Source organism: Triturus cristatus, chromosome 12, assembly GCF_964204655.1.
Source record: "Triturus cristatus chromosome 12, aTriCri1.1, whole genome shotgun sequence".
NCBI classification, from domain to species: domain Eukaryota; kingdom Metazoa; phylum Chordata; class Amphibia; order Caudata; family Salamandridae; genus Triturus; species Triturus cristatus.
In genome coordinates this window covers 546,470,992-546,498,840 of record NC_140595.1, presented here as the reverse complement: position 1 = coordinate 546,498,840, position 27,849 = coordinate 546,470,992, and the positions used below count along the sequence as shown (strand labels likewise).

Below are 27,849 nucleotides of genomic sequence, written 5' to 3'. Positions count from 1 at the left end.
GGACAACCATGGACAATTGCAGCACATGCCACCTTAAAAGGAAAAGTAGGCACATTCAATTCAGGAATGGTACCAAATGGGAACAGAGAAGGTTCACAAATTGTAACAGCAAAAACGTAGTGCACATGGTTACCTGCCCATGCGGTCTGGAGTACATAGGCATGACGACGAGACCAGTCAAGATTCGCATTGGAGAACACAGGAGCAACGTACATTGCAAGAGCACAACCAAGATGGCGACCCACTAACTAACTGCCCAGCATACTATGGATGATTTACAATGGACCGTCATTAAACAATTGAATGGCGAGAATGGTCTCTTTGAAAAAGAGCAAAGATGGGCGTTCCGTTTGGGGACACACATCTAGGGATTGAACGATGAAATACTCTGGGGACAGTTTACCTGATCCCACCTTGGTATCTCAAAACCCTAATCTGTTCATTTTGCAGATTTTTAAGGGTATTGGTGCACATGACTGCCAATCCTGTCTTGACATGCACCGAATTTATTTTTACTAGTGCAATGCATTTTTGCCATAATAACCATTTGTCTCCCCATTGAAACAGATTGGCCACCTCATTTAGGAGACCCTTCTGAGTCTTGGCCTATATACTTTTTTATTTATTTTTTCATTTTTTTATTTGTTTATTATTGTTTTTTTCAAAGCCTCATCATGTGACAATTTGTCAACATTACATAATGTAGGCATAAGGACTCCCACGAACAGTGGTTTCAAACACTCTCCTTAATGTTATTTGAAATACATCTAGTATGGCCCCTCTAGAAATATGTATTTAAGTGCCAGACGGTTTTGATATCTCATTCATAGTGCCGAATACTGTATCAAAGGAGTGCAGTTGCTTTTTCCTCTCGGCGTAATACCGGAAGTAGTTTTACTCTTCCCTTCCCCTTACGGAGTTAGCGGTCTAGTCATCCGTGAGGAGCTGATCCAATGCAAGACACGATTTTCCTAGCCCCGCAGCCAGGCAACCACACCGGCTGGAAGTAGTTCATCTGAACCACGCTCGGGGGTCTCCTCAGTTGTTTAGCATTGTCTCCTAACCAATTAACATTTTGGTGGCTAATTTGTCATTTCGGCGGCAACTTTTTCAATTAACCGCACTACTTAAGGACCCTCCCCCCGCAGGCTCTTCGTTCCACAGAGCCGTGGGGAGGCAGGATCCAGGAGAGGCAGTGACCTTGAAGTTGTGAGTACGGCATAGCCGCTTAGCACCTGTAGGAAGCAATACGACCATACAGTGTTTGGCAAGAATTTTGTAACTAGTAGCGTTAATGTTCATTTCTTTATTTTTTTACTTCGCAGTATGTGACTATAGGCACCCTTCCCACCCGTTTTAAGGCTCATGGGGTAATATCTCCTCTGAGAACAAGTATGTGGATTACCTTATTACCATATTTTCTCTCTCTCTTGGTGCACAAGCTAATCTGAATAATGTGAATTATTATAGGCCACATTAATCAACTTGGACTCGTAACTTCAGGTCCGTTGACATAGAGTGTGTGTTTTTTGTTCAGTGTGTGTTTATCTTTGTATTGTCTATTTTTCCACCAGCAGGACATGGCACCAGCTTAGCGCCACTAATAAGGATAAGGAATATATTTCACACTATATCACCTTCCTTACAGGTCACCACATATCATAATGGATAATGTGTTTGTCATGCTCTTTAATGCCTCTTAATGCTGTGCTTTCTCTTCCAGATTCATAAAGTAGTATACCTATTGGGGTACTGTATGTTGCGCATATTTATTTGGCATGCTTACCACGTAGTAGTGACTACATGTACACACACAGCACTATTTTGACATTTCTGTTTATTATATCATGAGTGTAGAAGGGATCCTTTAGGTCCTGATGAAGAAGCCAGGAGAGGGCTTTGAAACTGGTTGACATAGGAGGGACTGCTCATCATAGCAAAGTACCTCCAACCTATTCCCAACTTTTAACAATAACAGCTCAAAGGAATAGTAAAGTTTTTTAATCATTAGAGCCAGGTATTTTTTAATTCATAATCACTCTTTCACTCACTCCTGACCCTTCCACTCACATTCCTACACTATACATAGTTTTGTTTTTTTTCAATAAAAAAAGAAAGTGCTCCCGCGCAACCGTAGGTCGTAGTACACCCCACCCGCAGCAGAGCGGGAAGACCCCTATGATGAAGCACGACACCAAGGGTCCTTTTAGTGTGATACACACGTAGTCTGGGAGGACACAGTTATACATCAGTCTGAGGGTGGATCCTTTTGTTTTTTATACATTGACTAGAGGACGACGTATCCACCTCCATCGCTCTTTTGAGCATCACCTCTTCACTCCCTCTTTTCGGTTTTTCGGCTCCTAGACATACCTCATGACGAAATGCTGGTTTAGATATGTTGAACTATATTTATTTTCCTATGTTCCTTAGCTGTATCATAAAGGCTGCCAATGATGATATTCTAATGCTTAAGGTAGGAATTCCATTTATATAAGACATAGGTCAAGCTATGTATTTTATGGGTAATTGGATATTTAAGTTTTTGCTTTCTACTTTACTCATTTGCATGTATGACTTATTAGTGGCTTCGCTATTGATCCAAATAGCAAAAGAGGAGGTATAAATAATATTCTATTTTTGCAAAAAGAGGGATAATTTAGGTGCCCAATTCATTAGATTATATATTAACACACTTTGTTATTTCACACACAAGGAGAGAATAGACTGGGACTACGTGAATTCACCTAGAGCACAGACATCAGAGAACATCTTCTGTTGTTTTCTTTCTAACCCTTCCCCTTTTCCCCCTTAGTTGGGCCTGACTATGACTATCGTTTGGTCACCTCAGCTACTAGGGAGGTAGGGACATAGCTTTGTGGTCTCCTTTCATTCCAATGAAAAGGTCCAGGTGAGACTTTGACAAAATAGCTACACAAACCAGGAGCAATGTAAGGAGAGACATGTACTTGGTCCATGCGCTATGGGGGGGCCAAACACAAGAAGAGGACATGACGAATGGCATCAAGGAAAATGAGCGCAACACTGAAGTTTACCAGTGATAGGAGATGGGCAGCCTGTAAGCTCACAGATGGAACACAGCACCTCTCTTTTTGAGAGAGCGCAGTTGCTGTCTAGTTGAGCAGAGCATGTGCTGTCTAGCCGATATCTAAAAAAGTAATACATTTTGCACAGGTGAAGCCTACTGGCTTTACTAATGCTTGTTGTGTTTAGAAACAGGGAAATTACATGATTTATCCATAATTACAAAATGTGGAACTGAGGCCGGGGCTAGGGGAATGATATGGAGTCCTTTCGGAAGAATGTGTGGTCTAAGGGCTAGAGCTGCTGACTATGGATCTGGTAAACCGAGTTTGAGTTTCCGCGTCAGCTGAACAGCCTTTATTTTGGGTTATCACTTAATTTTGCTGTGCCTACAAAAATGAATGTGTCCTTGTGTAAAGTAACTGGTGCTAATGTAAAGCACTCCAATACTTTTGGTGGTGTTAGTGCTTTATAAAACTGCAAAAAATAAAGTAACCTGTGCTAATGTAAAGTGCTCCAAAACATTTGTGTGGTGTTGGCACTATAGAAAACTGCACACAGAAAGTAACTGATGCATATAGAAAGTGCTTCAAAACCTACAGGTGAGGTTGGTACTATATAAAATTGCACAAAAAATGTGTAAAGCCGACTCCTGGAGGAAGGGATCTGTGCAACCGAGTTCTGCAGGGTCAAGCAGCAACAGGCGGGAGGTGGACTGGCACCCAACTGCAAATGAGGGCAGCCATGGGGAGATTAAGTGATATCCCCATAATCACAAAATGTGGAAGTGAGGCAGAGGCTACGTAGATCATGTGGCGTCCTCTTGGGAGAGGATGTGATGTAATGCCAGAGCTGCCAATTATTAAGCTGGGAAGCTGGGTTTTAAGTTTCGGCGTTGGCTTAACATCTTTGATTCTGGGCCAATCACTTAATCTCCAAGTGCCTACAAAAATGAATGTGTCCTTGTGTAAAGTAACTAGTTGTTAATGTAAAGCACTCCAATACCTTCGGGTGGTATTTGTTGCTATATAAAACAGCACAAAAAAAAGTAACTGATACTTATGTAAAGCATTCCAATACATTCGGGTGTTGTTGGCACAACATAAAACTGCACAATGAAAACAAATATGTAATCAGAATTGGGGGACAAGGGGATCTGGGGCAAGAGGGTATATGTGTGATGGGAGTTCAGTGTGGGCAAGTGGCAATAGGTGGGGGGTTGATGGGCAACCAACAGCAAATGTGGGCTGCCATGGGAGATTAAGTGATTTGCCTACGTTTTCGGCGTCCTTGTGAAAAGCAACTGGTGTTAAAGTAAAGTGCTCCAATACCTTCGGGTCGTGATTGCGCTATATAAAACTGCACAAAAAAAGAACTGGTGCTAATATAAAGCACACCAGGACATTAAAAGGCAGAACACCACAATTCACTAGAAGGAAACAGACTGCAATTGTGGTCTAAAGCAGTGATGGTGTTGGGGAATAGGGTGATCTGTGGATGAGGCAAGCACCGGGAGGTGTGAGGGAGCAAGCAGAGACGGGAGGGAGGTGGGGGAAACGGAAAGCATCAAAGAACGGAAAAGCAGTGACTGCCGAGGGGGTATCTGTGGACAGAGCATGTGGGAGGAGACGGAGCTGGTAAAAGCAGAGCACTGTGTAGAATGCTGAAAATGAAAGAAAAAAGTAAGTTCTAAACTGGCCGCAAACATGGGAGCAGTGGATGTTTACAAGTACTTGGTCCATCACTTGGGGTAGAGTTAAACACAAGAAGAGGCATGACCATGCATGCCAGGGACAAATAGTAACAGAATATATGAGACAGTTGAGGGAGTGAGCAAATGGGAAGCCTGTGGGGGGACTGAAGCCCAGAGATTAAGCACATATCTCTTTGAGACAGTTCATGCACTGTCTAGACAAGACCTCAAAAATACACTCTTTCTGAAGATAATGTACTCCTCTATCATTCTCAATTTTTTGACTTTAGGAACCTCATCTGATTTCCATTACTGTGATATAATTGATCTTGCAACCGGGGGTCCCTGCAAAAAGTCAAGTATGCAATTCCAGCAGGATTAATGGGGATTCCGCTACATCCCTGATCAGAAATATCCTTATGCCAGGTTCAGTTCTGACCCCGGATATTGTGCTGGAATGCCTAAAAATATGCTTCTAGAATACCTCTAAATGTGGGTAGCTCCATAAAATATGCTCACATGTGCTGGATTGGAATCACAAGGACAAGTTATTGCCCCTATTTTTCAATTTCTCTGCAATGAAGAATAGGCAGAAAATCCAGAAGTGCTAGATTCTTCTCAGGTTTGCTGCTGTAGGGAACCTATGCATAACGATGGGGGCACATAGACATTCTTCTTAAGTAATCCTTGATTTCAGCCTTCTCATCCCACCAAAGTATTATGCCATACAATCCTCATTAAAATATGAATGTAAGCACTTATAGTTCATGGAGATACTGCTTTTCCTAAATTAATTGTGAATAAAGTAGTTCATACTGAACATTCTCCTCAATCTCATTATTCAATCCAAAATAACTTTTTAATTATAGTTAGAAAACTTCTTAATTGTAGTTATAAAAAAACCCAAAAAACATTTGTGTACTAGAATCCCACAACACGTTTCTACAAAGAGAGATATTCTGTTTTTGCCACTTAAATGTTCGGCTTAATCTGGTAGACACCTAGGTGCCGATCACGAGCCGGTAAAAAAATTGCCCGTCCGACTCGTATCCGGTCTTTTTACCGTACGAATCGTACAAGTGCCGTACAAACTGGCAATCACGATTCGCATGGTAAAAAGCCCATACGAGTCGCATTGGGAATAATTCCCCACACGTCCTCGGGTCGGAAAATGTGTCCGACACCTCCCCGGACGATTTACCGTACAAACGTGAAAAGTGAAGTCCGACCGCGCAAGTACGATCCATCCCGTGCGTCCTATGTCACAACCGTATGGTAAAAACACTGTCCGCACCGAACTCCCATTGCAACCATGGAGACATGTGCCCGCATACGTGCCGTACCCCCCCCAGCCCCCGTGAGTACGCGCCGTACCCCCCCAGCCCCCGTGAGTACGCGCCGTACCCCCCCAGCCCCAGTGAGTACGTGTCGAACCCCCGTGTATGTACACCCCTGTACGTTCGAGTCGTACCCCCACCCGTGTATGTACACCCCTGTACGTGTCGAACCCCCCGTGTATGTACACCCCTGTACGTGTCAAACCCCCGTGTATGTACACCCCTGTACGTTCGAGTCGTACCCCCACCCGTGTATGTACACCCCTGTACGTGTCAAACCCCTGTGTATGTACACCCCTGTACGTGTCAAACCCCGTGTATGTACACCCCTGTACGTTCGAGTCGTACCCCCACCCGTGTATGTACACCCCTGTACATGTCGAACCCCCGTGTATGGGGGTACGCACCGTACATACACGGGTGGGGGCACGACTCGAACGTACAGGGGTGTACATACACGGGGTTCGACACGTACAGGGGTGTACATACACGGGGGGTTCGACACGTACAGGGGTGTACATATACGGGTGGGGGTACGACTCGAACGTACAGGGGTGTACATACACGGGGGTTCAACACGTACAGGGGTGTACATACACGGGGGTTCGACACGTACAGGGGTGTACATACACGGGTGGGGGTACGACTCGAACGTACAGGGGTGTACATACACAGGGGTTCGACATGTACAGGGGTGTACATACACGGGGGGTTCGACACGTACTCACGGGGGCAGGGGGGGGTTCGACACGTACTCACGGGGGCGGGGGGGTACGGCACGTACTCACGGGGGCTGGGGGGGGTACGGAAATGGTGTTTCCGTGCGAATCGTACTTGCATGTTTGTAAAGTTTTACGACCGGGTACGAGTCGGACGGAGAAAACGCTCCGACCGACGGTTCGTACCCGGTTTTTCCAGGATCCTAATCGGCACCCTAGTAGTACGCACAGTCAGACCTTTTTGGAAATTCTGGGGCTCTGGAACTTAGCCAAAAAGGCAGAGGAGCCTTTCTGCTGAGAAATGTGGTTTATTATTTTCCAAAATGTAATAGTCCCTGACTTGTAGGAAATAGCAGCCTTATTAAATACTGCTCAATTGAACCAAAGAAACAGTCCTCCATCTCTGGGAGGGCCACATTTCCTTTATATTAATCTACAGTATGTTTTCTTTGCATAAATGTCTAGATTTTCCAGTTCAAATGAAAGCCCAATCATTTGATTTAATTTAGAAAATAAAAACAAATTAAAATGTACCAAAAGTGTTTGAAAAACAATGATCGATTGAGAAGGTATAACAATTTTTATTACCTTGATCTGGCTCCCCAGAAACAAATGCATCAAAGGCTAGACTGTTAACTTATTTTCTATTTTCCCCACAAATGTCTTACATTTTAACTTCTACAGTTTCTGCATTTGATATTTGATCATAACCCTTAGGTGCCTCACTCTTTTAGAGTATGTTCTCCCTCATAGATCACTGGTTATATCATCTCCCCAAAGATATTCTGCCATAATATCTTCATTAGTGTTCATAAATGTCACTTCTGTTTTTGATGTGGTGACCCAATGGCCAGCTACCCTGAGTATTCTTCCATAATATTAAATACTTGGCTCAGATTTTCAGTCTCTGGCTATGTAGACAGATGTCCACATTATCATCATAGGCCGAATCATAAAAACTCCAACCTAATCAGCAGCACCCCAAACCAGGGGGTGTCCCATATTCTTCCTGGCGAGGGAGGGGTTCCTGGTGAATAGTAAAGTGGATAGGGTCAGCTTTGCTTGGTACCGCTCCATAATAATACTGCCCCACGACTTGCCTTAAAACACAGACTAGAAGTTGACCCTTATATAAAGAGCAAAGTAATAGATGTCATACAAATACTTTGGTCATATATTTACAGCGCACAATTTTCAGAATTGAGTACATTTTCTGTGATTTGTGTTTCTTTTTTTAGATTTCCTCCCTAGTTGTCTACTTAAATACATCTCAGCGGAGGGTCATTTTTGTTTCTAACATTACTAATATACCCTTTGCTCATGCCCTCTTGAGCAAACACGCATTTGCAATGCAATAGGCCTCGCATTTACGCAAGTTTGAGCTATTGGCATTGTGAATGACAATGCCTCTTATTTATGCTTTGGTTTTTGAAACATAAATAAAAGGCATTGTCATTTACAATGCCAATAGCTTAAACTCTCGCAAATGCGAGACCTATTGCATTGCAAATGCTTGTTGAAGGTGGATGTGTAGTCATGATTTCCAAGAAAATACTGCAGCACCCTGCATTGCAAAGAATTGGTCAACATTCTATATGTTTAAGCGCTACTCCTGGAGTGTACAGGTTTTTTGCCACTTTGGAATCAGTACAGTGCGCAGGCTTCAGTAGTTAAGAGTGCTGCTACATCCAGTCAGAATGCAGCTTACTCACTGAGCAGTCTACCAGTCTCAGCTAGAGCTTTGGTTTCTTCTTGTTGTGAGTAAGAACCTTGTCCAGTCCTATTCTTTCCTTGCACCCTGATATTTATTTTCTTTTCTCCATTAGAAATGCTAGATAAAACAAGGCTCTATGATCTGCTTTCCCCATCAAGACCACGTGCTAATAGGGTCTTAGCAGCCTAGCACTGTACACAGTGCACAGCACCTCTATTGGAGGTGCACAGCACTCGCGATGGGCCTGGAACTTATTTTGTTTTTACAAATCAGGCACTGCTGCAGCCCTGACTGTTCTGGGGCGATGGGTGGGTAAGGAAAGACTCCTTGGCCTGGGTGGGCGCAGAGGAGCTGCAGGGTTCTTGATAATCACGCGGGTGGCGTTATTGTAAATGCACATTAATAACTTTTTCTGATATAGCACGGGGAACATCAGCACTGAGGCACTTTCAATTGATCGAGCTGCTACCACTTGAAGTGTTAAGCACACGCTTTTTAAGTTTTAGAACCATACTATTTTATATGAAAAGAGCAAATATATCCTGAAATGCAGTAACAGCTTTGTAAACAAGCATTAGCATAGCCAATAGGTCTCACCTTTGGGACCTTATAAGTGTTCAGCCAAAGCTATCAGCTTTGCCAAAGTTTTTAAGCTATGTTGTAGAGCATTGTGGCTGCTGTGCAGCATACTGAACAATTATATTAAAAAATAATTATAAGTATTTTTGTTTCCTTGTATATAACCAAGAAGATATTATGTACAACTGACTGACCCAAATAAAAAAATAATTAACATAGAAAATGTCTTGCAGTTTTTTTGTCCTTGAAATGTGATCAACTTCTTCCTGGCTGTTCTAAAGTTGAAGCGGTGCTTAGTGATGTTGAGGTGGTGTTGAGTGATGTTGTTGCTCTGAGTGATGCTGCAGTTGTGTTTAGTGATGCTGCGTAGGTAGTGAGGCATGGTGAGGTGGTGGTGTTGCAGTGGTGTTTAGGTGAGGTTAGTTGGTGTTAAGGTGGTGCTGAGTTCTGTTTAACTGGTGTTCTGTCGAGGTGATGTTTGTTTGATCCTGAGGTGATGTTGTGCTTTAGGATATATTTTTTAAGAGACTGTTAAATTACGCAATACATCATTTAAGTGCTGAAAGGCAAGCTCGAAAGAATTCACTGCTGGATGTTTTCCAGCTTCACCTATGTTATGTGATGTGTGGGAAGGTTGGGAATAATGTTTATCTAAACCACAACATTATTTCAACTCGCAACCCCAACATTGGCGAAGAGCGCCATCCAATTAAGTTCAGGAGAAAACTTCTGATCTTAAATGATTGGCGCTTTTCACTACAAAATAATAAAAGAACCATTCCCCATCAGAAGCAACATATGCAGCCCCTCAAAAACACAAATGAATCCGACCAAAAAATATTGCAAGTGAAAACAACAGCACTCAACCTACCTAGTAAATGCATCAAACAGCTACAAAAATACAGCTTCCCCAAAAATATATCAAATGACCCCAAAAAATACAAACCCTTAACTTTCCCAAATGCTTCAAAGCGAATCATACATCCAAAATATAAATCATCATAAAAATACATCACAGGAAGTATGTTATTGGGGGCAATTAAAAACGATAGCCGGGAGAAAAGATGAAGCAACCTACGAAACATCATTATAATGGTATTTAAAAAAGTACGAAGTAACCACAGCCGCTAAAAATAACTACCACCCCTTTAACAAAAGCATGTCCATGGTCAATGTAGTAATCAGCACTGCTCAAGAATACAACCAGCACAGATAAAATAGTCCTAAATTATACTACTTTCACTCTTGAAATACAAGCTGTGAAAGCTAAACTAAGAACCCAAAAAAGATACCTCACAAACCACGTCCCGTAAAAAGCCGAGACTCGCAGAAAGACATGACCAACAACGATCAAACCAAATGAACCATCTAGGTGGGCGAACTGGTAAAGGGCCTAAAAGGGGAAAGGTGAGGAGCTACAAGCAAAAACTATGCAAGGGTAAGTAGGTAACACCAAAAAGGAGCAACGAGGATAGGAGATCACCAGGGTGGCGGGGCACATAAATCTAGAGTTCGGACTGTGGGGAGGAGGCATGAGCTTGGGGTGGTAAGAGAACAATGGGGCTATTCACTGATGTTTGACGTCACACTACCCACCCACTGGCCCCTTGAGTGTGCCCCATGAGCACCAACTCAACCCACCCTTACATGCTCCTTCTCCCTTCTCTTCTGCTCTGAGTTCTACGTGTTTATGCACAGCTCTGATGATGTCCTGTGACCTCACAGTAGCTTGCCCCACCTGCGATGCCCTGCTTTGCACGGTGATAGGTTCAATGGCCTTGATTACCAGTCATCGTTCGAGTTGTTGTGTAGATTGCCAAATCCGCGAGCCTCCATTACCTTTGCTGCCACGGAATCCCGCCCATTGGCCCTATCTGGCTCGCACATAACAAATACCACTCTACAGCCCAATCCTCAGCTTGGCGACATCACTGTAAGTACACAGAGGCAGCCTACCACCAGCTCACAAACGAGAGAAGAGCCAGCATTCTTGAAGAAAGACTTCAAAAATAAAAACAGGCATTGGCAAAGACAGCAAGTCAAGCTGGCGTCTGCTAAAATATTAAGCATGGCACTCGCGTTGTTAATGCTGAAAGTTTAGCGTGGCGCCCGGGGGCTGGACAGAAATAAGGAGAATGCTGAAGTGCTGCCAAACAAAAAGAAGGGCAGGGGGGCGGGTGCACGCAAGGAGGGTGCGGGTCCTTGCTCACTCCCATGGCCATACTCCTTTGGAGTGAACTTGCCAGAAAAGGTGGGACATGCACCCACCATTAGCCATTTGCAGGCTATGATTTTTAAAGGACAAACATGAAAGCCAATCCTAAGTGTAGGAGGAGTCAGACCCCACAAAGTATAGACAACAGATCGTCTACAGCGCAAGCGCTGTGTATGCTCAACCTAAAAATTGCCTCATGACTGAGTCACCTTTATTCTTGCATAAAGTAAAGTAATCTCTGTATTAATAGCTCTAAAACTGGAATTCGATTAAAAGGAGATATCCCAGACCACAGTTGGTCTTTAGCAGCCTAAATAAACTAGTACGGTTCACACCCCTAACTGATGCAGTCAATAATTTAGGTAGACAGCTTGGTGGGAATCTTATTTTCAAGTATCAAATCTCCAAAGTGTTTAAAATACAAAATTATATCTCATGGTATTTGAAGCAGGATACAGGATTGACAGTGCTTTTAGAACGGACTATTATAATGCCATCAATGAAAGAGTTCACAAACTTACAGAGTCTATAAAATCAAGAAGCTAGTCTAAGTGTAAATTTAATTAAGTTTGAACACATATCCAGCACTGAATGACCTTTACTTGATCCCAGTTGCATAGAGAGTAAAACTCCTTTGCACTGCCTTGAAGCACAGGATGTCCTTACCTTCAAAATAAAATAGTACAGGTTTTTACCCTCCATGTGCACCTCAGTCTTGTGATTCAGTGTGGTTAATTTGATAGCTCAAACCGGTTACAACAAGTACCACAGAAGTCGATCAATAAGATGTTGGTGCTGGGCGCTCATCTTTGACACACATCTCCAGCAGAGTTCTGGATTTTTCATGCACAGTTTATATTCAAGAAAAAGCTAAAAACATATCTATGTATCTATTTGAAGATGCCCAAGATTCTGGATAACACCCCATCCCTAAGGGACTGTCATCTTAAGAGTGCAAAGCTAACAACTAGACAGCAGCAAGTGAAATATCTTTAGCTAATAATCAACCACAGGTATTATCCCATTCTTTTGGTGTTGGGGTATCTGCCCTTCTAACCTGTTTAAGCACTACAACAGGGCTCCAGTCAATGGCTACCAATTTACAAAGCTCCTTGACCAAGTGCTCACTGTGCATAACCTTGAGTTGTGTGCAGCAATATCTGCATGCAGTGCATGGACTTCAACCACAACCTACTCACTGACATCTTAGCTCTGAAGCTTGCATTGCACAGCTTTCGACCATGCACAGAATGCTCTGGACATAGATCACACCAATCAGTCACTCCCATCTCGCAGTACCCAGCATCCAAGAGTTATACACATGGTCTTCCTCCAGATGGAGTTGGCCCTGGATGCAAGGCGTTTCTTAAGGCCATGTCCAGGCGCCCTCCTCACAATAATGAAAGTTACCAGTACGTATTTCTGGCATTTAACTAAACGCGTGCTTCTGCACTATCTCAAGGCAACAGTACTGCATTTCCAGTACGACAATCAGAAACAGATCACTGCAAACACATGCCTTCATGAGCTGTTGCTATCATTTTACACTTTCCAGCATATTGCAATCTGGGCGACCAGTGCAACATTATACCTACGTATCCCGGAATACATTCTTACATTGAGTATTCTATACAAGTTGAATTACATATTGGCATTGCAGAGTTTGATATGAGGCATTGTGAATCTTGCATACGAATTTCCAAACAGGCCACCAAGGCTTTTTTGCCTGTCTCGGAATTATATATGATGAACATTCACTAGGACAGTAAAGGGGATGATCGTAAACCCATTTTCTCTTTTCAGTACCCAGACCCGTTATACTCTTCACATTATCCTGCTGTCCCTCAGAAACGCCAGCAATGGAACAACAGAAAAACTCTGTCATGAAAGCAGCAATAGAAAAAACATAACTTCGCCGTAAGACATTTTTTTATTGGAGGTTTTCATCGAATTTCCCAGGACAAAGGGGCAGCTGCCTTTGGAGTTAACTGTTGCCACAGGGTCAGTCTTGCAACGATATATCTTTAGACTGCACAAACACGCCTTCTTTTATCCAGACAAATATGTATTTAGTTTAAGTGAACAAGAAGATAGAACTAAGGAAGCTGAATGCTGTGTCCATGTAGAAAAACCTGTCGGTAACCCCCTGCACCCCTTAAGTCCCAGTACGTTACTGTCTACTTCTGTTTTCAAAGTCAGCAAGCCAAGCGGGCGCATGCTGAAATATTAAACATGTCGCCCACGTTGTTAATGCTGAAAGTTTAGCGCTGTGTCCGGGGCAGGACACCAATGCGGAGAAAGCCGATGCGCTGTCAAGCAAAGAGAAGGGAAGGGGGAGCGCACCCTCCTGCGACAATACTCCATGGGAGCGAACTTGCCAGAAAAGATGTGACATGCACACACTGTTGGCCATTTGCAAGCTGCGATTTTTAAAGGTCAAACACAAAAGCCAATTCTAAGTGTGGGAGGAGTCAGACCCCACAAAGTATAGACAGCAGATCGCCTACAGCTCAAGCGCTGTGTGAGCTCTACCTAAAAAGCGGTATACAAAGGCAATACACAGTAAACTCAGATGTGAAAGCGCATGTTCTGCAGTAAAAAAGGCAAATTATGTGCAGAAATCTTTAAAAATCCAAGCATTACATTTCTCTTTGTGGTGATATTTCTTCAGACACTCGATGATACATGCTATGAAAGAAGAATGCCTTTAAAGTGGGCCATTGTGCTGTATGACAGGCTGCAAAGCATGACATGTCCACCATTCACACCCAAGAGTGCTAGTTCTATAAATGCAATTCTAAAGTTGCTTTTTAGAGAGGAAATGTGTATTAAAAATGTAACCCCAAAAAACTTTAAATCGTTTATTCATGCAGGAGTTTTACTATGTCCAACATGTTGTCTTTTTCATGTTCTTATTGGTTTTTTTTGTAAATTCAGAAGTCTACAAAATTGCCAAAACATTTCTGCAACTCTTGCAGATACAATACGCAGATAAAGTAACAAATATAGACATTATTGATGAAGTATTGTGCTGCTAAGAAGGGGAAAGCTGTGTTACAGGGCATCTCAAAATTAGATATCAAAGAGAAAGAATTGGCTTAGGTAATGTATTCGAGATAAAGTATATTGTTTAGTGGGTGTTGCAGCCATCTTTTGAAGGAGGGGAGAGATGACACAGTGGAGAGAGGGATGGAGTTCCAATCTTGAGATGCAGTCAAGGTTATATTTAGGGCGAGCCTAGGAAGTGCGCATGCGCTGTCTGCAAGACCTGGTGTAAACAGTATACAGAGTGTGAACCCGCCTGCTGCCTGCCACCTGCCATTGGTTAACTACTCCATTTGTCTTCTTTCCTGGCTCCTTATTGGTTGGCTCTCCCAATACATCACTTCCGTTGTATCGCAAGCAGCATCGACCAACTATTGTTTTTGTTATGCAGTAGTAAGTGTTAAGCTCTTCTGTTGAGGGATAATTCTTTTGTTTTGTGCTAGGGATATTCTATCACCACGGCACCTGGCACAGCACCCTGTTTCATGTTTTTTTTAATCTATCTGTGTGTTAACACATAGTGATATCGGGAAACATTTCCCAGTATCTGGGGGGTAAAAGAGGAAATCTTTACTTGGAGTACATCCTCCCTTAGAAATCTATTACACAAAAAATACTCCAGCTGACCGGTAGATGGTCGAGGATGTTGTTCGTGTCGTGAGACAGTGAAGAAGCTAAAAGAGGGGAAAAAAACGTGAGGCCTCTCTAGTGAAAAGTTGTGCTAAGTACAATCTTATGTGAAGGAGAAAACGCTTCTTGTTTTAGTTACCCTCACACACAAACAGGGTACACGATCAACCCCTATCTCCCATGTTATTGTATCACATATATTTTTTTATAAATGAACATCATCTGCTTCAAACATCACAATTTAACCAAACACTAACTATGAGAGCTTAGCTCCACCGTTTCCGATGTCACCTCAAACGGACCATTAATTTCACTACTGACCCATCTGAGCTAACTAATAAATAGCGTAACGTCAGTTTCTTTTATTTATAGTCCGCCCACAGCCCATGGCTGACACGGTTGGGATTTTGAGGATTGACATTAAGACTACCAAGCTCAAACCGAATGCTAAATTACCAACTACATGTCCGATCATGCGTCATGACGCTCTTGACGCATCTTTTATTTGTAGTCTGCCCACCACACGGCAGACGCGGTGTGAGTGTTGAGGAGTGACATTCAGATTGCTTAGCTCAAGCTGAATGCTGAGTAAACAGCTACATTTCCCATCAGCATCATGATGCTCCCCACGCATAGCGACGGCGGGGTAGCGTCACTTCCGCTCCACCCGGAGTAGGCGTCCTCTGCCTCCCCACTCCATGGCGCCAAGATCTTGTTTAAATACCGGCTCTCTCGTTCCGTTATTCATACGAGCCGAGGACCGGGACCACAACAGGTTGAAATGCTGGGTGAGATCTGCATTTGAAGTAAGTGCGCGACCAGCCTCTTGACACGCTCGGTGTCAGTATACTCGTTTCTACAATATTACTCACGGGATATCCTTCCCCTATGCTGCTCCCCCCTCACCACTTCCTTCATTTTCTCAAAATCACCAACAATAGGACCACCCACATTATCGCACCGGTCCTACGTGAAACGCACAGCCCTCCCGCAAGTGGTAAGTCTGGATGACAGTATGAAGAGATGGCGAACGCAAGTGAATGAGTATGTCTATATGTGCATGGTATTCAGTTGGTCATTTATACATGCATGAGGTTCATTTAGCCTTTTTTTTTTAAACGATTCATTTACTACTTCAATTTGAGACTGTTTAACTTTTGGTGCGTTACTGTTACTGATTAAAGAATTTGCAGCTAACACGCAGATAGTGTTAGAATGCGAGTAAAATCGCCACCTCACTAGATCTGTCACATATAATTAGTATGTCACAGAGTTTTACAGAATGAGTGGCACAATGAGGGGACCTCTACTCCACCGGAGGCATGCACATAATGGTCAGCATGCAATCACCATACACCTAATGGTTATGAAACTGATTCAACGCTTTTTATGGTTTTTTATGGTGTATCCATCTCCTTTTGTAATTTTTCAGATGGAGACTGGCCACATACAGATACACATATACAAAACACACAGCGAGGAGAAGCTACTCTACCCCCGCCTAACAGAAAGTATAGGGAATCCCCATTTCTGTTAAATCCCTCACATAAGGGGTCACCTTCTGCCCTGAAGAAAGTCCGTGACCTTTTTTGGCCACTCTCGACTGAAACATGTCGGCACTAGGGTCTTAGGACCATTATACTCCAAAAAGACCCGTTTTTAGATTTTTTATTGACCCAGACAGACCCAAGAATAAAGGGGAACCGGGGGTCTGCCTGAGGTATTTTATCTTTAAACCCCCCCTACCTTCATCTATCAAAAGAGCTCCCAACACTGTGGTTGAGCCCACCCCGACTTATAGGGGTCAGGGTGACCCGATGATGAAGCATGACACCACTAGGGTGTGTGAGGGTAACTAAAACCAGAAGAGTTTTCTCCTTCACATAAGATTGTGCTTAGCACAACTTTTCACTAGAGAGGCCTCACGTTTTTTTCCCCTCTTTTAGCTTTTTTAATCTATCACCACGGAGCCCGCTTTACGGGCCGCTATGCACACAACTTAAATATGCTCTGGTACCACGCTTAATATCTTAGCACGGCGCCTGCTTTCATCATTATTGTCTGCTGCTTTTTTCTCAGATTTTCCTTTCACATGTGTACTCTGGTGTTCCCCGTGCACCCTCCTCGGCCTCCAGCCTTCTCTCACTGAATCTTTCTTGACTTTCTCTATGGGAGCTGCCTGACTTAACACTTGCTTCCTTCTATACGCCATCCCTGCCATCCCCGGCAGCAGCCCAGAGCCTTCTGTTTGCGCATGGCACCCAGGAAAGCGGGCCCCGGCTTCGAGTCAGTCTCTCACATTGATGGTGATAATTGGCCACAGGTGTTGTTACCATGCCCGGCTGAGGGCTGCAGCGAACCCTTTAACCATGGGATTCAGGGGCGTAACCTACGATCTGCCATAATCCTAGAAGAGCACCCGCAATGCGTGTGACCCCTCTACCGCCATCACTCAACGTAATTCTATTAGCATTTATATAGCGCTTACCACCTCTGAGGAGGCTTCGAAGCACTTTTCGTCGAGCCCCAGATGATTTCCTTTCATTTTGTGGTTTTATATTATAATGAACAAGGCACACGGAAATCTTTACAGTATTTAGATAAGTGAGATGCACATTTTCAGACGATTTCTTGTTTTACTCTAAATACCTGATGCTATCTGAATAGAGGGTTGGGATGAAGGGGCTGCCATGAGACAATGATCAATTGGTTAGGTTAAATAAGGAGTGAAGTTAGGGCAACCCATTCAGAAACTTAAATGCTACAATAGTAGGTCTGTGACCCCTGTTCAGGAGAAAAGCTTTATGCAACACAGGAAGGGATCTTGATGTTATACTAGTAGATCAGAGTAGCCCACTAAGGAGTGACTATAGGGTAATCCAGGAAGAAATATACGCACGACAGGAGCAGAGGTAAGACACACATGAAGGGACATTCATGCTACAGCAGTTAGTCTGTCAGGACCAGAGTATAGACAACCCAAGTAGGGACCTGAATGCTTCAGTGGTAGATCGATGAGGCTTGTCAAGGAGCAGGACAAAGGTGGGCACAGGATATACCTAAGCCACACAAGTGTAAGTGGGCTAGTGGAGCCTCCTCAGATACCTACCCAGAGGCAATAGGTGACAGATAAGATGAGTCTTACTGATTTAATGGATGGTTCAGCTTTCTGTTGCAGTTTTTGGATACTTAAGGAGGAGAATTGCGTGTGCTAGGCTGTTGTCAGCCACTAACAGGCCCAAGCAGGGAAGAAGTCAGAGGAAGATGTTTTTACCATATTGCCTTGATTTGGACATCTTAGCTGGATACTCTGGGCGGAACGCTAAGTAGTGCTGAGTTAAGGTCCACATTAGAGCTGTATGACTCTATGGCAAGGCTCAGATTTAGGGAAAGAAGAGCGGTGGAGGAAGAGGGGTTAGAGACAAGATCTTACATGTAGGAGAAAATAAGCCCTTGATGAATGAAAAAAGGAAAAGCAAGCAAAGCAATCTACTGTACTAATTCAATATAGTTTAAAAAGGCTCAAAATGGTAGGTACAGCCTCAGCATTCTACATTATAAGAGTGCAACACTGATTTTCACATTTTATATACACCATTGCTGCTAACTTCAGTAATATAGTAGTGCCCAGCAATGGTGTCAAGTAGAAGACTAAGTATCCACAGCTTTCCATATTCTTCCTCATTCAATGGCCGTTGATATGTGTGAGATGCAGGCAATGTTGAATCTGGGTGCATTGAGAAAAAAAAGCAAAAACCACAGGGCCAATTGAAGTTACCGAAAATGTATATAGTTATTAGGGTGAATCAGGATCATGGTGATAATGTTCACAATAGTTATTGTCCTCTTCACCTTGCCCCGACCCTGTCTTGGCCTGTAGAGCTCCTGCTCCATCACCAGGATACCCTACCAAATTAGTTGTTAATAACATAAAAGTGTATGTAATGTTGATTCTGGTAGGTGTTGTAACAATATTTTGAGTTCCACAACTAAGCATTGCACTGTGGGAAACATTTCAGATTTCAAGTGTTTACAGTGGATGCCGATTCTGTGATTCATGACTACTCCACCCCAATGCTGTCTTTGTCAGTCATGTGATATAAATGAGTACACATGGAGTACAAGTAGATCCAGGATGGTTTGGGAAGTTACAGTAAGCCAGGATTCTATGAGCAGCTTTAGATAAAGAGCAAGAGCAGTAATCTTATCCACAACATCAATCTGATTATTTATTTCCCAACCTGCTTTTGTGAACAGTCCCTTCAGTCATGTGGGCCACATTCAAGAATTACTGTTCGAGGGGTTGTTTTTGGTCCACAGTTTCACAATCAAAGCCCAAGAATCATGGTCCAACTAGAGTTCTTCAAATCTAAAAATACAGTAGCAAAATATAGCTATAGGTTTGAGAAAACTCAATAGAAGAAAGCTGGATAAATATAGCTTTAACCATTTAGTTGCCTTTCTGGAACTTAGGGCCAGATATACAAAACCGTTTCGTGATCGCAAAGGGTCAGAATTGCAACAGCAAAAAAGCCTTTTCATATGTACACAACTAAATTGCTATTAGGTAACAAGTTACCAAATCACAATTTAGGTTTGCAGCCACATATCAATTTGGTCTTTAGGAAGTAGTGTGATTTGGGTGTCTCTTCCAAATGCAGAATCAGATATGCATTAATCTTTTGGAACCAAATTCCAATCACAAAAAATTAATCCTTACCACCTCCTCAAAGGAGGTGGTAAGAAATTCCTAAATGGGAAAGAAGAAATCACAAAGATGATGGTCTGCTGATCCCAGCAGGCCACCATCCGTTTGATGGCTGCGATTGCTAGTCTGTAGCAATTTGCACATTTAAGAACTGCAAGAAGCCCCAGGAGGGAGGATGTGTCTTTCAGGCAGGTGCCAGTGTGATGTGTTAATCTCCCTAGAAGATTAAGGTCACAGCATCAGACCAAGCAGAGTGCCACAGCCTGGGATCAAGTATATTGGAACTCATTGTAGAGAGAGTTAGCAAAGATCCTAAAGTCCTATTGGCGGCTGTTGCTTTCCCTGACTGATGCTGTAGTGTCACATTGGGCTTTCCATTTGGTCTTTAGAAAAAACTCTCAAAAGTCTTGGGTAAAGTTCTTTGGCTTGGATTGTTAGGTGAGCTTTAGATAGCACTCATGTATCCCACAATTAGTGGATTGTGGACTTTTTAATCTCCAAATAAATCAGGAATATTGAGGCTGATAAACTCTAGAAGCAACCACAGCATGTACCACAGTCTATTATTTCCTATATACCTACTCAGTATTATGTTTAAGTATGCAGGACCTAAGCTGCATCTCCAGTTTTTTGGATTATCCGTGTTGTCTGAACTTCCCATTTACCAGCATTTCAGTCATCTTAGCACATGGGGCTCTTACATCGAGTGGAAGCTGTTCAGTAAGGCAATTCTTTCAAAATGATTATATTAAGCATAGGAGTAAATATGGAACAAAATAGACAGAAGACTTAAACAGATACATAGTACCCAGTTAGGTCTGAGGTAATCCAGGAAGCTAGCTTTCCTAGCACTGGCAATAAACTCAATACAGGAAAGAAGTTGGTTCAAGTGAGAACGGCCCTTTTTTTCTTAGCTTGGGAGACCATAATACATTTTATGTTAAATTACTTTAAGGTTTTTGGTAACAATAAGGCTCAGTAAAAGGTAAAAGTATATATAGTAGCTCAGATGTTAAAAGCTCTGAAAAGAATAATCAATACCCCCATCTGACTAAAGAGAGAGCTGATTAATTGAATGATTTGAGTGTGGCTAGACCACAAGACAGTGACCATCATGACCAACTAAATGATTCCAATGAACTTCACTTATTTCCTTGGCAGATATTGTAAGAACAAACTATTTCATTGAACCTCCTGTATCCTTGTCTCAATATTTCCATTGCAGTTATTTGATTTTGGACTGATTACCCGAAAGCATGTAGAGTTATTAAATCCTGATAGAGTTACGTGACCCATTTCTATGATGAAAGATGATCTCCTGTTAATTTGCATCGAGTCATCCATGTAGTTTGGTCAATAAGCCATAGCATAATATGAATGCAGTGCACTTATCTTGCTCAAACAGTAATCACTTGATAGAACTGTACATTTAACAGTCGTGTGTGGGTGGGTTAATATTGTTACATTGTCCCATGGGAGATACCTAACCAGAACTGTTTCATTTTTGTTTGTCAACAGACGAGGTGTGCTTCATCTCCATGAAAGCAGTGGAATCCATGACCTCGGTCTACCGCGATGGCAGCTCACATTGTGCCTCTTGGTAGTTGTGATAATTCTTTTCTTCAGTCTTTGGAAAGGAGTGAAGACATCAGGAAAGGTATGATTATTTAATAACCAAATTGATTTTGAAGAATTTTATGATTCACTTTTACCTTTTTGCCCATCTTTAGTTTACCAATGGAATGCTTAGCAGGCAGTAGATAAATTCAGCTGTCCTGTCATTCTGAAAATAAAATATATTCCTCTGATGAGGAAGTGTTCACGTGCCAACTTAATTTGGTACTAATGGCAATGGCTTATTTTCATAGGTAATTGAACAAAATTGTATCATATCTATGGTCAAATGAATTGATCTTTATGTGAGAGAGACAAATATATACCAGAGTGAAACACAATTACTTCAATGGGAAAAAATGTATATTTATCCACATTTAATTTTCTGATTTTCTAAATAAATCCATAAACATGCCTTGGCGTAGTTCGCTGAGTTTTGCTACGCGGAACTCCAAAAAGTTACAAAAAAACTCAGCGAAGTTCCGTGAGTGGCGGAGTGCAGTGAAAACTGAAGTTTGTGCTGGTATTCCTTCTGCTCGGGTAGAAATTCTACCCGAGCGGCAGCTCGCGCTCGCGAACTTACCGTTCACGGTCGCGAGCAGGGAAAAAACTCTGCTGCACATCACGAAGTGGAGTTTTCTGCACTCTGCGAGCTCCGCGGTGTGCGGAGTGCAGAAAACTCCGCAAACACCACAAACTGAGTGAAGTTTACTGCCCCGTCCTATACATAATGCATACAAGTATTTCAATGTGCATTTTCCAGGTTGCTGAAAACGTAGTGAATACTTTTTGAGCAACCTGGAAAATTTAGTTTGACTACCTTTTGACAATAAGACATTGCCATTAGGACCACCTTGTTGTTTATATTGCCTTGTACCCAAGTCCTTTGGATTTCCATGGGTTACCCCATTAGTTTCTAATGGTCATGTGCCAACACAGGCATGAATGCGTCAAATATTCATCTCTGACAAAAAAGAGTAATGTATTCTCTTACTAGGATAGTGGTAACTTTATGAGCCTGTAATAAATGCCAACTCTGAGGCAGGATTAAAGCACCCATGTATTTGTGATCCAGCACTGTCATTTTATCATTTCAATAGTTACATTTCAAGTAGACTAACTAAATTTCAGTTAGAATTTGTTTGCATCTTATGGCACAGCGAGCAAGGGACATCTGGGCATACCCTGGCCACTTAGTGAATCACATCAAACACCCAAGAGATGATGGGAGGAATACTTTCAAATAATCTAAACCAGTAGCAATCATTTGGGGTGGCATTACAACCCATAGTTTTTCACACAGTCTGCCACTCTAGACAGAGATGTGCCTTATACAAATCAGCACTGACCCTGCTCCACATCGGAACTATCCATCCTGAACTAACAAAAAAGGCCCCTTCAGAAGGGAACACAGGTAAGCCGATTACTTCTGATTTTTCTAGGGCTTATTAGTGAGGTATTGCGTGGACCATGTGGCACTGTGTACAAGGGGCCCAGGTCTAGGCATACCCTTAGGTATTTAGTTCAGTGCATCACACACAAATGGTGATGAGAGGAATGCGAGCAAAGAGTCTCAATCTAATTTAAGTTCAGGACTAAACATATTGGGTAAGGTCTAAGAGTTCTACTTTTTATTATTCTAAGCTCATACCAACAAAATGTTGGAACATTTTAAATGACTTTCATAATCATTCCGAACGAAACACAATACACACCTAAAACCCTATTTTTTTAACACCTGTATTTTGCATTTTAACAAATTAATATGCCACATGGTATGGTTCCAGCAAAATTTCATGTTTACAAAAACCTTGGGGACAAAATTCGCATACAAGTAGAAAGTACAACTGTTGCCCTGGACGGTAGGTATTCCCTGTTGAACAGACATGCAGAAAATGGAGAGCGAAAAATAAAAATAAAAGGGGGAAAGTGTGTCCCCCTCTTGGTGTGGCAAGGGGATGTAAAGTTATCATTCTGAATCTGGGTCCCTTGGCGAGCCACTCCCTGAGTCTACAGAGGACTTAACATGAATATCAGCCGCTCGCAATGCTCTAGATATTGTCAAGTGGAATCCGCCCTCTCTCTGTTGTCACTAATGTAGTAAAAGAGGCGCTCTTGTGATTTGGCACCCTATGATGATCCTCAACTACCACCATTTTAACTGACTTTAGTGTGTAATTTTACCTTAGCCTGGATATAGGAGACGGTCCTGTATATGCCTGCTTCTCTTCTGTATTGTAATCTTGCTGTCTTTTAGTGAGAGCTGTCACAGAGACATTTATATTATAAGTGCTTACTATTGCCTTTGACCTGACCTTGCCTTGCTTGAGAATTATGAGCACTTACTATTGGCTTTGACAGGGCCTCATTTCTGACTTTGCCTTATTTCTCTGCGTGCACAGCAGTGCTTGCGATTCATTTTCAAGGTCTTTCTGCTCCTCACTTATTTTTCGCAGCTCACTGACCAGAGTGAACTGGATATTATCTGTGGAATGTACAATTATGTCTCAAAGTCAAAATACAGAGGCTTGGCCAGCCACTGTCTTGGCCTTGACGCAGACTGGTACAGCCTGCTCAGTTTTTTCCAATGAGAAAGGGGCAGGGTTTTCGGTTTTCTAGAAACTTCGCCTCATGTTGAATAATGATATTTAAGCTGGAAGCTTTCTCGGGCCAAGTGGAAGTTCACCACAGAATAGACGTATTGCTGGGAAATGGTGACGGAACTCGAATCCTGACTGACACTCCTACCTGGTCTGTTGAAAGGGCTTCCCCAGCTAAAGAGCGGGCAAAGATGTTGCAGAATCAGTCAGTGAGGTGTTCCTAACCACTCTCTCTCTTTCTTGCTCTCTCTTGTATATATTTTCTATTCTTTGCTGTTGGAAAGTGGGTTATTGGTAGGGGCAAATGTAGGTCTGCCACTGGCAATGAGGCCACTAACACATGATAGGACTCAGCATAGTTCTTAGAAAAGTATTCCTATACTCAACCCTGGGTAATGTGGCTGCGAGCAGACAGGCTTAACTTCAAAGACAGGTATGAAAAGCATTTAAAAACATAATGTCAATAAATAATTATGACACAGCACATAATAAAAATCCAACACCAATTTATAAAAATAGGAAATAATTGTATCTCTAAAATGACACCATAACAACAAAAATCCAATGTAGGGAACCGGAGATATGAATTTTCAAAGATGTAATAAAATATGGCACTTAAAAGATTATAGCACCATATTGTGATTCCTGCTCGCGATAGACTGGTCCAAAGTCAAAGTTTCAGGCTGGGCGCGATGGAGCCATGAGCAGCTACAGCTCGAGCAGGTCCCAGTCTCAGTTTCTACCTTCACACTTAAAACTTTTTTGGAGCTTTTTCTCGCGAGGCCCCTCAAAGCTCCCATCCAGTCCAGATCTGTTGAGGGTTCGCCGGCTTGACTTGTGATGAGGTCCCGGTTAACTTCCCTGGAGCGGACTTGGAAAATTTCTCAAGATCGCTTCAGCGGGGCAACCCAGGAATCCAGGCTGGTACGCAAAGGAAGGCAGGCAGCTTAGCTCTCACGGCTGCTCCCTGGACACCTTTTCTACGAGCGGGCTTAGAAACTTTTCTGGAGCTTTTCTCGCAGGGTCTCTTGATGATCCTCATGTAGCCGGATCCTGTGAGGTTTCGCCGGCCTAAGACTTTCCCTAGTCCCGGTCAATCTCTGGAAGTTGGAGCGATGGAGCTTTTAGCGGGATGAACCTGGTTTGCTTGGTCAGCTCGCGGTTGAAGGCAGGCGGCCTGGCTGACCAGGTTGAGTCGGTCCCTCTATGGCGCTTTTTTACAAAGTTGGTCCAAAGTTCTCCAAACTTCTTGAAATTCTTCCTGAAGTTCCTCAAGGGGTCCCAAAGTGTCTCAAACTCACTACAAGGGTCTGGAAGCTCCAAGATGATCCTTGAAAGTTGAGGACGTCAGTTCCCACAATCCACTGGTACAAAACCCTTACAAATCCACTGATGGTTCTCCAAGGTGTAGATTTAGTTGGTGATGTTCCAGTTGAGCTCTTTTAACCTGTAGCTTTCAGGGAGTCCACTCTTTAGTTCTTTTTCAGCAAAATAATCCACAGGGCTGTAGTTTCAGATGGTGCAGTTTTCAGAGGTCAGGCCTTCTGGCAAAACTTCTCAGCAGGGAACTTCTTGCTTCAGTAAGTTTCAAGCAGCAGATCTGAAGGGCTCTGCCCCTCTCATATACTTATTCCAAGTTCTCTGGGTCATGCAGGAGGTCGCTTCTGACCAATGGGAGCAGAGTAACTCCTCAAAGTTATGACCACATCCTGTAGAGTGTGGCATTATTTTGTCCCAGAGTGCACCAAATCTTCCAAATCCATAATGGCTGATTTTCCAGCAAGGAGGTAAGAGCTGGCTAAACACACCCCCTAGGATGGCTTATTTCCATAGACTCTCCCCCTACCATCTGCACATACCTTCCCTAATCCTGGGTCTGGTGGGGGTCAAAAGTGTAAAGTGGAAACTGACACTGTGGCCAGCCCTCTGCTTTTAAAGACCATGGTTTACGACTCCTCCCCTGGCCTGGCCTTCCTATTGAACAGCACAATGCCCTGCCAGCAGAGCTGGTTAACCCCAGGGGCTCTTTATCACCTCTTCAAGGCAGCTTGGCTAATCCACTTAACTCTGACCAATCAGGGCAGACCACTGGAAGGCTGAATTTGGACTTACAAACAAGAAAGTCTTATAACTTCTTGTATGTACACTTTAGGAGAAATTCAACAATATCATAGTGTTGGATTTATTAATACCATTATGGGAAGTCTTTGAATGGCATTTCTAGTCTTCTCCTATCAATAGTTATTAATCAATAACTTCCTACCATGTTAACCTATGTAACAAGGGATTTGCAATGGGAAAAATGACTTGGGCCATTTTTCCAGCACCAGGACTTACAAAAACATATTTTATAAGTACTTGTCTTATATCTACAGGAACCCCACCTCAGGTGCAACTAGGGGAGAATTTAGGGGTTCTGAATCTGTAGAAATATTGCAGATTCTCCCTCTACAGTGCTCCTAGCATCAAAGTCGAGTTTGAGCAGCACTTTACCACAATGTGGGGAGTGAAATGAGAAATTTCACTTTACCCAGGATTATAAAAACTCATTTTATAAGGTTGTACCTTATAAATACCTGGCCCCCCACCCCTGGGATACCTAGGGGAGACCTTGGGGGTCCCTAATATGCCACAACATTGTAGGTTATCCATTATTAAGTGCCCCAAACACCAAACTCAAGTTTGGGCATACATTACTTTTTAAAAGCAGTCCTGGCACCCAGTGCTGCTTTTAATCTGACCTCAGGCTCCAGCAGTGCACCCATGCAAGTGCAAAAAGAGCTGCTGGCCTCAAAACTGCCATGCCTCAGGGTACTAGGGACTTCTAGGTAGTTTCAATCCACTGCCATATTATATACTAGGGGCTTATAGGGTAGGTCATGCCAAACACAGGGGTACCTCACCATACCATTGTGTACCCTAGTTTATGTAGGTGTTTTAACTGTATTCTAATGTGTCTCTTTCAGCTTAGCACTGGCCCGGGGACTGGTTAGGCAGAGCCAGGGTCAGTCAAAATCAGTTACCACCAGTATCAGTCAGCAAAAAGTTGGGGGGTACCCAGGGCACAGGATGACTTTGCAACATTTGCTATCTGTATATGTTGCATTCTATTTCAATTGTTCATTTAATCATTCATTTGACATTTGAGAATCTGCATTCACTGATATATTTAGCCTACTGTTTTGAACATTGCATTAATAAACTTATGTGTGTTATATTCCATACATTTGGATTGGTTTATTTACCTCGCCTTAAGTGAGTGTTGTGTCTTACCTCTGTCTTAAGGGAGTGTTGGGGTTTTGGGTGTGGCTTGATGGTGAGCAGCCACATTCATTACAACTGTATATATGTAGTGAATGAGCAGCAATCTGTGTTAAATTTGGCCACCCTATCCCTGATAATTGACATTAATTTCTCCAAGGTGCAGATCAATCACACCCTCTCCCACCACACGTTCATGGACAGTGCCTACGATTGCTTCCACATCCGAACAATGTTCAATCTGGCTGCTAAGAGGAGATGGGGGGTGGTCGTAGGATAAATCCTATCCACTCCCAGATCCTCCAGTAGAACTAGTAGGGGGTTAAGAGGCAAAGAAATGTTAGTTATCATGAACAGTGTGCGAATAACTTCAGACCAAGTCCAACAGCTATGGAGAACATGCCTCGTTCCAAACACCCCTTCCAACATAGATCTGAGCCCCCAAACACCTTGGAAAGTCATACAGGAGTTAAGTACCACTGTTTCAATATCGTACATGCGTTCTCTTGATATCAGAGGCAAATGGATGATTTGGAGGCTCTCTTCCAGATGGCATCTCAGGTATCGTCTGGGATGTCCATGTTAAGCTCCCTCTCGCATTGCTTCACTTAGGCATGTTGTTTTTTTTTGGGGGGGTGAGGTGTAAAATATGTCGGCATAGCAAGGAGATGCCTTCACGATGCTTGTTA

At 42.8% G+C, this 27,849-nt stretch overlaps 1 protein-coding gene across 1 annotated transcript in view; it reads left to right on the top strand.

Moving 5' to 3' along the window:
* Positions 1–27,849, top strand: part of SLC6A2 (solute carrier family 6 member 2) — a 1,123,441-nt gene that overhangs the window by 547,645 nt on the left and 547,947 nt on the right. The window contains exon 5 of the mRNA XM_085639971.1: positions 21,204–21,342. Within this exon, the coding sequence (XP_085496097.1) occupies positions 21,204–21,342 (139 nt within the window). The remainder of the gene's footprint in view (positions 1–21,203; positions 21,343–27,849) is intronic.